General features: G+C 37.9%; 1 protein-coding gene across 1 annotated transcript; it reads left to right on the top strand.

The window, feature by feature from the left end:
• The first annotated feature begins 1002 nt into the window (after positions 1 to 1002).
• On the top strand, positions 1003 to 5797 carry prok1 (prokineticin 1). The gene is made up of 3 exons (XM_062052204.1): positions 1003 to 1077; positions 3268 to 3393; positions 5675 to 5797. Exons 1-3 carry the CDS (start codon positions 1003 to 1005, stop codon positions 5795 to 5797), a joined length of 324 nt encoding a protein of 107 aa, XP_061908188.1.
• Positions 5798 to 16058: the final 10261 nt, after the last annotated feature.

The raw sequence follows: 16058 nt of genomic DNA, 5'->3' as shown, positions 1-16058 counted from the left end.
AGAAACAAAACTTCTCTTTGTCATTATGGGGTATTGTCTGTATAATTTTAAGGACAAAAATGAATTTATTCCAGTTTGGAATAAGACTGTAACATAACAAAATGTGTAAAAAGAGAAGCGCTGTGAATACCTTCTGGATGCACTGTAAGCTTGTATACTATTTTAGTTTGTTAAATTGTGAGTGGATTTGATTGAGTTATTTAATACAAATCAAACCAAATCATTATTATCTATATGTGATGGGTATTGAACCACTTTGAACAGGATAAGGAAAATAATATCACTAAAAAAACATCTCAATATTACGTATTGACTACTAAATTGTATAAACAGCACCAAATAGAACTTGATGGGTCTCTCTTTTTAACAGATGATATATAATAGTATTATAATAATCACCGTCTATATACACAGTTTATGTTGGAATGGGAAACAAAGGTTGCATTCATTCCAATATCAACATTCCAACATTATAATAGTATTTTAAAAAGTGTGTCTTGATATTCAAGCTCATTCCAGGTAACTTAATATTGTGTCCTGTCGTGACCACCAAGTCTCATGTTTTCATCGCACCTGTGCCCCTTTGGCTCCCAGGAGTGTCTGACTCATCAGGGACGACATGAACGTCATCCCATGTTGAGGTTTCCATATTTGTGCTATTTTTCTCAATCACCCGAGTCACAGAAAGAGATGCGTCAAAATTCATGTCAAAGGTACAGATAGATCAACAAGTAGAGGAACCTCTGTCCTCATGTGGATTAATGTAAGCGTGTGATGAGACAAGCGTGGGGATATCTCACACACAGAGGGGTGGGAGTTAGACGTGGGGGGAATCGGGTGAGTGGAGGAGGTGGATAAAGAGAGGAGCCTGAGTTACTTCCCACTCTGCTGACTTCTGGAGAGCTTCATGAGCAGCAGGGGTGCAAAGGATCCATCGTGAGGTAGAGGGAAGACCACTGTTGTCCTGTGCTGAGAGTGCTGCGGTTGCCCTGGTATACCGTCATGAGCTTCAGAGCAGTGCTGCTGTCCTTCGTCCTCATGTCTCTGAGCTGGTCCAATGCAGCTGTCATCACAGGAGTGAGTGACAACCTTCTGTTTATTCTAATAGCTGTTTTTTTAAATTATATTTTTAAAACATATTTTCAATGTTATTTGTATTGGTCATTTTCAGGTATTTTAAAATAAGGTGATTGTAGCCCATTCAGGAAGGACCCGTGGGTCAAAAGTACCCCAAAAAATACCATAATTAGGAGTATTTTGTTAGGATCTGTTTCTGGATTTTACTTCAGCAAAATCGTAAAGAACCAACTGGCACACCTTTGACTTAATACCTTCATTTTTCCTTGTCTGTATGCAAATTTAAAAAATAAATAAATACATCAAATAAAAAACATTTTTCATATCGATTTTATATCGGCTGCGTTGCATTTTTTGCAAATGGTTATATATTCTTGAAGCACATCTACCTGTTGATCATACACACTGCAAAAAAAAAAAATACCAGAATTTCACAGGATTTAACATTATTTTTTTCCTAGTAAAATACGGTAATCAAAATGTACTGTCGCTTTACAACGAATGACTGTACAAATTACGACGGCCTCATATTTGAGGACAATTCACTTTTATTTCAGAGTAAAATGCTGTAATGATAGTCCTCTGTAATATCACAACAAATTACGGTAAACTCAAACTGATTTGTCTCTTAAGGGGTTCCATGGACTACGTCGTACACTCTTATAGCGGAGTGGGTATGCTGTTAAAACAAGAAAGTAATTAACGAAAAATGTTTAATTTTGAAGTCACAGCATCCATCCATCCATTTTCTACCGCTTATCTCTCTCGGGGTGAGGGGGCCCTGGAGCCTATCCCAGCTGCATTCGGGCGGAAGGCGGCGTACACCCTGGACAAGTCACCACCCCATCACAGGGCCAACACAGATAGACAGACAACATTCACACTCACATTCACACACTGGGGCCAATTTAGTGTTGCCAATCAACCTATCCCCAGGTGCATGTCTTTGGAGGTGGGAGGAAGCCGGCGTACCCGGAGGGAACCCACGCAGTCACGGGGAGAACATGCAAACTCCATACGGAAAGACCCTGAGCCCGGGGATATAGTTGTAATTTTATTATATTTAATTATAATTATACAAATGTAGAGTTGCAGCATTTAGTTGTAACTTTATTGTAACTAACTGTTAAATAACAGCTCTGCAGTTACAGTATATTGCTGTAAAGATATTTCACAGTAGATTACTGTAAATGTTACACTGCAAAAAAGAGCTGACAAAATATAAGATGAAAAGACTAAACATTAGTAAGTAAGTACAGTAAGTAAGTAAGTAAATTTTATTCATAAAATTATTATTATTATTATTATTAGCGAAATGATCGGTCCATGCAGCCAGTTAATTTTACTTCATAAAACAGCTTAAACTGAGATTTCTATATTTATACATTGGCAGGACTTTTAAGATAGTAATACATATTTTATTCTGAAAACAAGCATTATTCAACTTGCAATTCTTAAATTAAGCATCCATGGGATTTTACAGAATCTTTAAACAAGATTTCTATGTGGGGAAAACCAAAATATTTTTATTTGAACAGTTTTTTTCTTAATTTTAACATGTTCAAACTAGAATTGACAACATTGAATTATTCATGCTAAAATTAAAATTATGATGACAAGTCATTGACTAAAAATAAGCAAATTGCTCTTAAAAATAGGGAAAAGTCTCGAAATTATTTTTTAAATCTTGACGAGTGACAACTATTTTGCAGTGTACTGTGAAAGTAATGCAATTACTATCCAGCAATTTGCTGTGATTTAACAATGACATTGTTATATTGTATTCATGTGAGCTTCTGAGCTTCAGTATCAATACAATCAAACTGCATACACTTGAATGTGCAATAAATCCAAAAAGCACAGTCACTTTTCTTGATAAATGAAGTCAAATGTAATTACACATGACAGCATGAAGACCACATCCTAATCCTCCTCCTCCTCATTCACGTCCACTGGAAACACAAGTGGAAATTATATCATTCCTGTGATTGATACTCATTCATAAATAGATTAAGGAGATGACAGGACAATGACTTGACAGGACAAATGTACGTGGGTGCATGGAAGCAAAAATACAATTCAACCAAAGCAGGTTATATGGTCATTTGTGTTAACACAGTACGGATTTATTGGCATCAATAACGTCTCATTTGACCGTTCTTTAAATCTGGTTGACTCTTTCTCCTGCAGGCTTGTCAGAGAGACATACAGTGTGATTTTGGTACGTGCTGTGCAGTCAGTCTATGGCTGAGGGGTCTGAGGATATGCGTCCCCAGAGGCATGGAAGGGGATGAATGCCATCCGCTGAGCCACAAGGTGCACAACAAATGAGATATTTAATCCTCACTGCATTACGCTCTATAATTCTCTCTGGCTAGTACTAGGAAGCTGACAGAAGTCTTTAAAAATGCTGCTGATAACAGCACAAGCTATTGATCTTCTGCACCGTGCAGCAGGGCCACACATCATTTAAATTTTAGATGATCCTCCAAATATTTGCCCAGATTACGTCCACCTCTGAATTGGGACTTATTGGGCCCCATTCAGCAACCGTTCTTAAGAACACATTTTGTTCTTAGGCCCACTTACGAAGTTTTTAAGGAGATTTTTGTATTCACCAATGTTTTCTTAGCTGGGATTCGTTCGTAGGTAAGAACAAAATCTACGAGTGCTTCAGAGCACTCTTAGTGTGGCCTATTTGTTATTAAGTGTGACAAGTTCCCTTACTTCTATTGTCTAATGTTACATTAATATCATATATATATATATATATATATATATATATATATATATATATATATATATATATATATATATATATATATATATATATATATATATATATATATATATACAGTATATATAGATAGATAGATAGATAGATAGATAGATAGATAGATAGATAGATAGATAGATAGATAGATAGATAGATAGATAGATAGATAGATAGATAGATAGATAGATGGATAGGTGATAGATAGATGGGTTTTGCCCGTGTGTTTGATGTTCAGCTTTTTCGCCGGAATTGTGCCCTTATATGGGAAATTAAGGGCGTTAACCTATGCAAATTACGGAATTAAGGGCTTTTGCATATGCATATTGGGGAAATAAGGGCGTGTTTATATGCAAATTAGATAGATAGATAGATAGATAGATAGATAGATAGATAGATAGATAGATAGATAGATAGATAGATAGATAGATAGATAGATAGATAGATAGATAGATAGATAGATAGATAGATAGATAGATAGATAGATAGATAGATAGATAGATAGATAGATAGATAGATAGATAGATAGATAGATGGATATATATATATATATATATATATATATATATATATATATATATATATATATATATATATATATATATATATATATATACACTACCGTTCAAAAGTTTGGGGTCACATTGAAATGTCCTTATTTTTGAAGGAAAAGCACTGTACTTTTCAATGAAGATAATTTTAAACTAGTCTTAACTTTAAAGAAATACACTCTATACATTGCTAATGTGGTAAATGACTATTCTAGCTGCGAATGTCTGGTTTTTGGTGCAATATCTACATAGGTGTATAGAGGCCCATTTCCAGCAACTATCACTCCAGTGTTCTAATGGTACAATGTGTTTGCTCATTGGCTCAGAAGGCTAATTGATGATTAGAAAACCCTTGTGCAATCATGTTCACACATCTGAAAACAGTTTAGCTTGTTACAGAAGCTACAAAACCGAGCTTCCTTTGAGCAGATTATGTTTCTGGAGCATCACATTTGTGGGGTCAATTAAACGCTCAAAATGGCCAGAAAAAGAGAACTTTCATCTGAAACTCGACAGTCTATTCTTGTTCTTAGAAATGAAGGCTATTCCACAAAATTGTTTGGGTGACCCCAAACTTTTGAACGGTAGTGTATATATATAGATAGATAGATAGATAGATAGATAGATAGATAGATAGATAGATAGATAGATAGATAGATAGATAGATAGATAGATAGATAGATAGATAGATAGATAGATAGATAGATAGATAGATAGATAGATAGATAGATAGATAGATAGATAGATAGATAGATAGATAGATAGATAGATAGATAGATAGATAGATAGATAGATAGATAGATAGATAGATAGATAGATAGATAGATAGATAGATAGATAGATAGATAGATAGATAGATAGATAGATACATACATAGTTGATGATAGATAGATGGGTTTTGCCCGTGTGTTTGATGTTCGGCTTTTTCGCCGGAATTGTGCCCTTATATGGGAAATTAAGGGTGTTAACCTATGCAAATTACGGATTTAAGGGATTTTATGTATGCATATTGGGGAAATAAGGGCGTGTTTATATGCAAATTATGATAGACACGCACACGCTAACCATTCGGCATTCTGCAACTTAAGAACAGCAGGCGGGAACAATTTGGTTGTTTAAGAACACGTCATGAATTTGAATGGACTCATCTTAGGAAATCACATAGGAAGAAAGATAAGAGAAAAAGTTAGGGCCCATTAAGAGCAGTTTTAATGAGTTGCATCTAAAGTGAAGAATTATGTCACACTGACCCTCCTCTTTTCACCACGTTCAGGTACCTTACGCAGGGAAGAGGCAGCACCACACCTGTCCCTGTCTGCCGCACTTGGTGTGCACCAGACTCTCTGCAAACAAGTACAGATGCACTGACGACTACAAAAACATGGACTTCAAATAAACGGCCGTGCGTGCAAATCATGGCCGACATTTCACTGTAAAGACTTGCACAGTTCGCGTAGCAACAACACATGTTTCCTCTTGTATTCTTGTGTTTCCTCACGTAATTCAGTTGCACAATACTGTGTTGAATGTATTCACGCACCCATCAGGGAGAGATTAAGAAGTACAACAAACGAGCCATGGAGGACGTAACGCACTTTGTACTAAACAGGATGATTGTTCGATTTTGTGAACCGTAAATGTATTTGCTGTTTGATTTCCATGCTCACTTTATCATTATTGCCAAGCAAATATGAAAAAAAAGTAAAGTAGTCACGCTCATTTTATGTTGTATCATTAGTTACTATAAACAATCTTCCAAACTACAAAATAGTCAGGTGTGGGGTCTATAACTCCCAAAATATTTGCTTATGTTTCTTGCACTAATTATCCGTTGGTGTGAAAGTCGAACAGTAGTGTTGTTTACACTAATTTAATAAATGCTGAATGAACCGTTTGCGCCTCACCTCTATCACAACATTGGTTCTGTTGCTGCTGTGTTGTGTAATATACTTGTTAATAAATGATCATTCTTTCAACTTTACTATGCACTCCAAATCTTTAAAGATCTTGTCATACAGTATATAACGAGTTGTCACATTTCGGAAATAACATCGCCTTTTCAATTATTGCCTGCTTTCTATCTCTCTCCCTCTCAACATACATACATATATACAGTATATGCTGTACATATATTATATATATATATATTAGGGATGTCAAAAGATTGAAATATTTAATCTACATTAATCACAGTTTGTTCATAGTTAACTCAAAATTAATAGTGATTAATCGCAGCTAAACATAATTTTTCTTCATTAACAAGTGTACCCTACACAGATCATTTTCAAATTTGCTGTATTTCACCATAACTGTACAACTACTTTTCTTTAATTAAATGTTTTTTAAACATTCTTCTTTTTTAAACAGGTCAACACAAAAAGGATATAAACACACTGTAATGACAATTGAAAAAATTGAATACCTTTGCAAATGTGATTTAATGGATTTGAAAAAAAAAATTCTGCATTTCTCATTTTTTTCTGTCTAGATGCAATGCTGAGTGTACATTAAAGATAAATAAAATACACTGTTTGGATTTTAGCAAATGGCTGCAATGAATGCAGTGAATAATTTAAAGGGGTTTGAGTACTTTCCCCACCCACTATATATATACAGTATTAGGGCTGTCAAAGTTAATGCAATAGCGCGTTAACTATAAGTTTGTGGACAACAAACAATGCTGGTGGAGTATGCCTGCGGAAATGTTGTCAACAAAAGCACCACATATTTTTTTTTGTAGCAACTGTGATTATTTTGATTACTCTAAATTAAAAAGTGTAACAACACAAGTGTATAAATCTTTATATATATATATATATATATATATATATATATATATATATATATATATATATATATATATATATATATATATATATATATATATATATATATAATTATAGGAGGTTTCTGTTATACAGTGCTCAATACCGGGGTAGCGTGGAATATACGTTAGGTGATAAAAATTACAGAGGCTATATCATCCCGACAAGCCTGTTTCGCAGGTTTCCCTGCTCGTCAGGGGATTTGACGAGCAGGGAAACCTGCGAAACAGGCTTGTATATATATATCTTGAAGACAAACATCACCTCTATTGTTTTTTCCAGAAATAGTCGAAAATCAAATTCATAAACATTGTATAAATCACTGGTCACAACAATAGGTACACCCTCTATATCACACAATGGTAAAAGCTGGCTGGTAAAACTTGCTTTTACCAGCATTTATGTCACTGCATGCCACACGTCAGTGTTATTACCTGCCAAGATTAGATGAAAACAATATTTTTTTTTACTTTTTCTTTTGGGTTTAAACCAAGTTGTAATGTCACAATGAGGTTGTCTTTTTTGTTGGAGTTTAGCAAGTCATTCAACTTCGTGGACAAAAAAGTCCTGTGTAAAATGTCGTTAACAGATACAATTTGAAGTATTTATTTCACAGATATCAGTGCAGGTGGGAGGGCAAGAAACGAGAAGGAAAAACACAGAAGGCTCCAGGCATCGGCTTACCGTCTCAAAGCTTGGAGCAGAGAGGGAGAAAGCGACAGCATGTACTAGCAATGCCCACAAAAGTATTTCCACCTCACTGTGATGTCACAATTGCCCACTGTTAAAAGAAGACTGCCAAACCCAGCCGTCAGAGGCATCCAAAACTGCGTGCAAGCTCCAGCCAAATGCATGAACCTTATTATTTGACACTTTGGCATTGTTTAACACAAATATCCAACATTGTAACAATTATAATTCAGAAAGTAATTATCTTAGGTCGCCTTTAATCAATATTTTTGTAGAAACTGTGATCAATTGGGATGAATCCAAATTCAAAAGTGATTAATCTGATTTTTGACACATCCTAACACGTGGTAAAACAATCAGAAGTCATCCACCTCGGCATGACACTGCTGAGGTAACCAAAAATCCCCGAATAAGGAGCTAAGTCATGATGACTTTCCCCCTTGTCTGTTGAAATGAGACTGACATCTGCTTTACGTATGCAGGCTGCAAGTGTGCGCCATTGGATTCAAAAGCCTCCTTTCATAGCTACCACCATGTGATGGTAACCTGCTGTTGGCCCTCCACTCCTGTCTGTGTCAATACTGCCAAGCTTGGATTGGTGTCATCGTTAGTGCTCAAGGGAGAGATTTTTCTCTCCCTTGAGCACTAATGATGAACACTAGAGATTGGTGTGTGTGTGTGTGTATGTGTTTCTGTTATTCACAACCTTATGGGGACACGTTCACAAAGTCAAGTGTTGACCCCAAAAATCAGTAAACTCGGTGCATTAGCCATTCTGAAGTTGCGGTATCTGTGATGGACAGTTTTTGGTAATCTACAAAATCACCTTATTCAGTCGGACTTTTGCACCCTGTAGACCAGTGTTTTTCAACCTTTTCTGAGCCCAGGCACATTTTTTTCATTGAAAAAATCCCGAGGCACACCACCAGCAGAAAACATTAAAACATGAAACTCAGCAGCCGATATTGACAGTAAAAAGTCGTTCTCGCAATTGTTGGATATGAATTCAATCCATAACCAACCATGCATCACTATAGTTTTTGTCTCAAAGTAGGTGTACTGTCACGACCTGTCACATCATGCTGTGACTTATTTTGAGTTTTTTGGTGTTTTCCTGCGTGTAGTGTTTTAGTTCATGGCATGTAGGGATATACTTTGTGAACGCCGTCTGCTCCACACGCTGTAAGTCTTTGCTGTCGTCCAGCATTCTGTTTTTGTTTACTTCACAGCCAGTTCAGTTTTAGCTTCATTTTGCATTGCCATCCCTAAGCTTCAATGCCTTTTCATAGTGGCACTCGCCTTTTGTTTATTTTTGGTTAATGCGTTAGATACCTTTTTACCTGCAAACCATGGTCTCGTCCCCGACATCTACAAAGCAATTAGCTACCTGCTGCCACCTACTGATATGGAAAAGTATTACACGGTTACTCTGCCGAGCTCTAGACAGCACATACACTCAACAACGGCACATTTGCGGGTTATAATTACTGGTTTACAAAAAATATTTTTAACACAATTAGGTGAAATTACATAATCTCCCACGGCACACCAAACAATATCTCACAGTACGCTAGTGTGCCGCGGCACAGTGCTTGAAAAACACTGATGTAGGTGAAAGACAGAGAAACAGTACAATTGCAGCAACACCCAACAACAAACAAAATATATATTTTTTAAATGTTGCGCAAAGTCTGCTGCAGCTGCTATGCCGCCATAAATGGTCCAAGTGTGGGCACCTTTGCTGCCTGCAAAGCCTTCATTGAGGCTGGATGGTTGGCCCAGCCAATGAAATCTACAATATAAACGCCTGGTTTGGAGGCTCAGCCAACCAGTACATAGAGGTGAGTCATGACCTCACTGCATTGCACGTGGCGCGTATTTTCCCCTTATTCCGAACCCAGGGCAAACACAAGTAGACTTCTTTGACGTCAACTTCCCCCAAATAAAAGCAATGGGCCGTGTTTACGTTAGCTGCAAACCTGTAAAACATACAATCTTCACCTGGGCGTGTAAGAGCATTTCTCCTACTGGCCCTGCATCTGCTTGTGTTTCACATTGGGAGGACTCCTGCAGCACTATAGCCTTCAAAACAAATACACACTGGAAGATGTAAGGAATACTGAAGCTTCATCATAGTGATGAAGGGTTTCTAATATTTTTCTCAGTTGTTAATTAACTTAGTGACCATAAAAGAAGGGGAGACCCGTTGCATAAACACATTATGCGGCTGTTGATCATAGCGTAGGCCAGTGGTTCTCAAACCCTTTTCACCAAATACCTCCTTAGAAAAAACATGGCTCTCCAAGTCCAATCATAATGACCGACAAAAAAATACAGTTGTGCAGTCAAAGGACCTTGATTAAAGTTAGAAACAGAGCTGTCACTAGTTTTTAAAGACAGTGGAGTCTTTACCCCGAGTAGAGGAAATATCCATCAACAGCCATTGCTTTCGGTCTCCCCTAGAGGGGGGGGGGGGGGGGGGGTACCCACATATGCGGTCCTCTCCAAGGTTTCTCATAGTCATTCACATCGACGTCCCATTGGGGTGAGTTTTTCCTTGCCCTTATGTGGGCTCTGTACCGAGGATGTCGTTGTGGCTTGTGCAGCCCTTTGAGACACTTGTGATTTAGGGCTATATAAATAAACATTGATTGATTCATCCATCCATCCATTTTCTACCGCTTGTCCCTTTTGGGATTGCGGGGGGAGCTGTAGCCTATCTCAGCTGCATTATTTATGATTTAAATTGTAAATGGGTATTTGGTGGGTAGATTTTGAAATGTATTGTATTGTACTGTACCATCCTATCTTGCTGATTGTATTGTACCATATGTCTCTGCAAGAAATCTGCGTTCAAAGAACTCCGGCTTATTAGTGAATCCCAGAGCCCAAAAAAAGTCTGCGGGCTATAGAGCGTTTTCTATTCGGGCCCCAGTACTCTGGAATAGTACAGTTAGAGATGCTGCCTCAGTAGAAGCATTTAAGTCCCATCTTAAAACTCATTTGTATACTCTAGCCTTTAAATAGACCCCCTTTTTAGACCAGTTGATCTGCCATTTCTTTTCTGCTCTGCCCCCCTCTCCTTCGTGGAGGGGGGGACAGGTTTGGTGGCCACGGATGAAGCGCTGGCTGTCCAGGGTCGGGACCCAGGGTGGACCACTCGTCTGTGTATCGGTTGGGGACGTCTCTGCGCTACTGACCTGTCTCCGCTCGGGATGGTCTCTTGCTGGCCCCACTATGGACTGGACTCTCACTATTATTATAGATCCACTATGGAATAGACTCTCACAATATTATGCAAGATCCACTTGACGTCCATTGCACCGGTCGCCCAGGGGGTTTCTCATTGTTATCCCATTGGGTTGAGTTTTTTCGTGCCCTGATGTGGGATCTGAGCCGATGATGTCGTTGTGGCTTGTGCAGCCCTTTGAGACACACATGATTTAGGGCTATATAAGTAAACATTGATTGATTGATTGATTGATTCTGTGTTTTGTATATTATATGATGATGTATATTTTAACTGTGGGTCCCTGTCCATATAAGCTGTGTGCTCCTAGGGATGACCTTTTTGCAGAACGGACTCTGATATTAACAAAAGAAACAATAATAAATAAACAAAACCATGTTGTCTCTAAATAAATAAATAAAAACAAAAACGTCAAGGAAGGCAGGGTACACCCTGGACAAGTCACCACCTCATCACAGGGCCAACACAGATAGACAGACAACATTCACACTCACATTCACACACTAGGGACCATTTAGTGTTGCCAATCAACTTATCCCCAGGTGCATGTCTTTGGAGGTGGGAGGAAGCCGGAGTACCCGGAGGGAACCCACGCAGTCACGGGGAGAACATGCAAACTCCACACAGAAAAAACCCAGAGCCTGGGGATCGAACCCAGGACTTTCATATTGTGAGGCACATGCACTAACCCCTGTGTCACCGTGCTGCCCGTAGATGAACTAATAATTATAGTTATAATTATGATGTATTATTATGATAATGATTATCCACTAACGATAATCCTACAGGAATCAGCTAACATACTGTAATATTATTTTCAATACATTTCTTCATATGTTTATAGATTTTTTTATTGCATGTAGACAGACTAAGTATGTGTACTGTATGTAGTGTGGTGACATTAAGTTTAGGGTGGGGTGGGGCCCCTTCAAAAGTCCAATGGTAGGTAGGTAGGTCTTTATTGTCATTGCACAAGTACAACAACACTTTGTTTTCAGCACAAACCCGTTCAAGATTAGACAAACAAACAGTGTACAGGGTTACAGAACAGGAACGCTGATGGGTCGCCACTTGGCGCCCCATAAAAGATGGGAAAAAGGTCAACGCTGGGTGAGGATGAGTAAAAAAATATAATCTAGACTGGGCTCCTAAGGGGGCCCAGTCGGGAATGGGAAAAAACCTCCATAGCAAAGCACTTATACATATTACAACATACATCTCGAGACATGCAACAGAGAGGAGGGAGTGGGGGCTACGGTAGAAGGCTGCAGCTCTTCAGGCACTGTCCAGCCGCCCATCACCCCTAAGGGATTCGCGTCAAGGGCGTTGGATGGGGGGTGGGTATGTGTGTGTGGCGTATATTTTTTGTGGATGCATGTGTGTGTGTAAGCCTGCCGCGTGTCTCTGTTCCGCGGCCTTGATGTTCTTGCCAGTCAGTCCAAAGTCAACGACAACAGGTGTGTACATGAGAGACAAGAAGGGAGTTTGTTGTGTCTTCGCCACACTCTCCTTCGGGAGATTCTTGAAGCCAGGGAAACCTTCCAAGTTAGAATGTTTTGTATGTGAGTGAAAATAAAATTTGCTGTTTACTCTAAATTGTCTATGACTGGTCCTCAAATTCATCCTGCAGGGCAGACAGTTCGATGTTATCCAAATCACAAGAGTGTCCACAGTTCTTCCCGCATCCTCTAATCATTTGTGGCAGCTTTGGGGTACTTTGAAGACTGCCAGCAACTTCCAATTTGTCGACAAACCAGAGCAACACTTACTCCAATCAGCAGATGTCCTGTTGTCATAATCACGAATAGGTAGATATCTTCACGTCAAGGGTCGCCAGGCACGCGGCACTCCTTCTCCCAAGAGTCCGTTGTGTGTCCAGCAACAACCGCTCCGTCACGACAAGCAGGTTCCCCCAAACCCAAGATCTTATCAATTTTGTTGAGGTCAGTTAATTAGTTCCAATGTTTAGATTAGGAGAGGAGTGCAAAAAGAGGCAAAAAGAAAGTTAAGACAAGACAAGACAAAGAATCAAGCAGGAGAGATAAGGGAGAGGAAAGGGGAGCGTCCGCCTTCGATGAGTGCCAGTGAGAAAGATATTATTATATAGGTGATACTAAAGACCAAAATGGGGCCACTAGGGGTGTGGGAAAAAATCGATTCGAATTCGAATCGCGATTCTCACGTAGTGCGATTCCGAATCGATTCTCGTTTTTTAAAAATCTATTTTTTATTTTATTTTATTTAAAAAAAATTAATCAATCCAACAAAACAATACACAGCAATACCATAACAATGCAATCCAATTCCAAAACCAAACCCGACCGAGCAACACTCAGAACTGCAATAAACAGAGCAATTGAGCGGAGACACAAATACGACACAGAACAAACCAAAAGTAGTTAAACAAAAATGAATATTATCAACAACAGTATCAATATTAGTTACAATGTCAACATAACAGTGATTAAAAATCCCTCATTGACATTATCATTAGACATTTATAAAAAAAAAAAAAAAAAAGAACAGTGTCACAGTGGCTTACACTTGCATCGCATCTCATAAGCTTGACAACACACTGTGTCCAATATTTGCACAAAGATAAAATAAGTCATATTTTTGGTTCATTTAATAGTTAAAAACAAATTTACATTATTGCAATCAGTTGATAAAACATTGTCCTTTACAATTCTAAAAGCCTTTTACAAAAATCTACTACTCTGTTTGCATGTCAGCAGACTGGGGTAGATCCTGCTGAAATCCTATGTATTGAATGAATAGAAAATCGTTTTGAATTGGGAAAAAAAAATCGTTTTTTTATCGAGAATCGTGTTAAATTGAAAAAAAAAATCGATTTTGAATCGAATCGTGACCCCAAGAATCGATATTGAATCGAATCGTGGGACACCCAAAGATTCACAGCCCTAGGGGCCACAAACAAAATCATGTTAAGGGCCACACACAACCTACATGAAAGGAAGCCACAGCTCTCAAGAGTATGCAGTGCAGTTGACCAGTGCATATTCTGTCGAGCGTCACTTATTACTTTGTTTTTTAGCACATCACAAAAAGGAAGATGACTTGGATTTTAGTCAATTAAACGATCGGAAGCTAAAAACATTACTCAGCTCCATCACATTTTATCTTCATCTTCACCTCATTGTTGCGCCGAAATGCCACTCAGTCCTGTCAGTTCACCCGCCTGCTCTTGGGAGATATTTCATCATTTGTAGAGGATTTCACCCAAGAAAAAAAGTAGACTAAAAATAAAATATCGAGCGGCTCCCTAAACAGATGCCACAGCCCCGGGTCGACTTCCTGTGAAGCATTAATCTAGATAAAGGCTTGAAAGGACATACAACAAAAGATGGCATGAACTGATTGCAGAGACGCTATTTCAACCTGTGAATGGAAGTGACATGCTGAAAGGTCTTAAAAGTGTAAGGAAAGCAGACGGAACTTGAATGGGTGGAAATCTTCTGGCGAGCTTATCTAAAGCTTTTAAAACTAAAACAGGTGTTATTAATATATGAATTAGAGATAATTATAAATGACCTATTGATTGATAATATAAAGTATGACCATGGTAGTACCACTTCAAAAAAAATGTGGCTCTCCAAGTACCACCATAATGACCATCATTAAAATACATTAGCGTAGTAGGCCTAAGTATTTATTAAAAATAAGGCTGGGACGGACGGGCTTAACGGTGTCTTGGCTGAATGAGCGTGTATCGGACGCCTCGGTCTCCTTGGACGCATCCTCGCTCATCCATACGGACTGGACACTGGCCGAGAGACGGTGGGCGATCCAGTTTTGAGTCGGCTCTCTTGGTTGCTTTGTTGGGTCTGCTCCTGTCTCTGGCTATGCTCCTCCCACCCCAGCAGACGATGGCGTGGAACACCGCAGAGGCCACCACAGTGTGTGTGGGTGTTGAAATGATGTTTTTGTTTGTTTAAGGCAGGGTCCCCAAGTTTTTGACTCGGGGGGCCGCATTGGGTTAAAACAATTTGGCCGGGGGCCGGGCTGTATATATACATATATATATATATATTACATATATATATATATATATATATATATATATATATATATATATATATATATATATATATATATATATATATATATATATATATATATATATATATATATATATATATATATATAATATATATATATATATACATATATTAGGGCTGTGAATCTTTGGGTGTCCCACGATTCGATTCAATATCGATTCTTGGGGTCACGATTCGATTTTTTTTTTTTCAATTCAACACGATTCTCGATTCAAAAACTATTTTTTTCCCCATTCAAAACGATTCTCTATTCATTCAATACATAGGATTTCAGCAGGATCTACCCCAGTCTGCTGACATGCAAGCAGGGTAGATTTTGGTAAAAAAAAGGATTTATAATTGTAAAGGACAATCAACTGATTGCAATAATGTAAATTTGTTTTCACTATTAAATGAACCAAAAATATGACTTATTTTATCTTTGTGAAAATATTGGACACAGTGTGTTGTCAAGCTTATGAGATGCGATGCAAGTGTAAGCCACTGTGACACTATTTTTATTTTTTTTTATTTTTATAAATGTCTAATGATAATGTCAATGAGGGATTTTTAATCACTGCTATGTTGAAATTGTAACTAATATTGATACTGTTGTTGATAATATTCATTTTTGTTTCACTACTTTTGGTTTGTTCTGTGTCTCCGCTCAATTGCTCCGTTTATTGCAGTTCTGAGTGTTGCTGGGTCGGGTTTGGTTTTGGAATTGGATTGCAATGTTATGGTATTGCTGTGTATTGTTTTGTTGGATTGATGAATTAAAAAAATAAAAATTAAAAAATTAAAAAAACAATGAAAAAAAAACATTTAAAAAAA

Source organism: Entelurus aequoreus, linkage group LG07, assembly GCF_033978785.1.
Source record: "Entelurus aequoreus isolate RoL-2023_Sb linkage group LG07, RoL_Eaeq_v1.1, whole genome shotgun sequence".
In the NCBI taxonomy this organism is placed as follows: domain Eukaryota; kingdom Metazoa; phylum Chordata; class Actinopteri; order Syngnathiformes; family Syngnathidae; genus Entelurus; species Entelurus aequoreus.
Note: the sequence above shows the minus strand (reverse complement) of the source record. Positions and strands in the feature narration are given on the sequence as shown.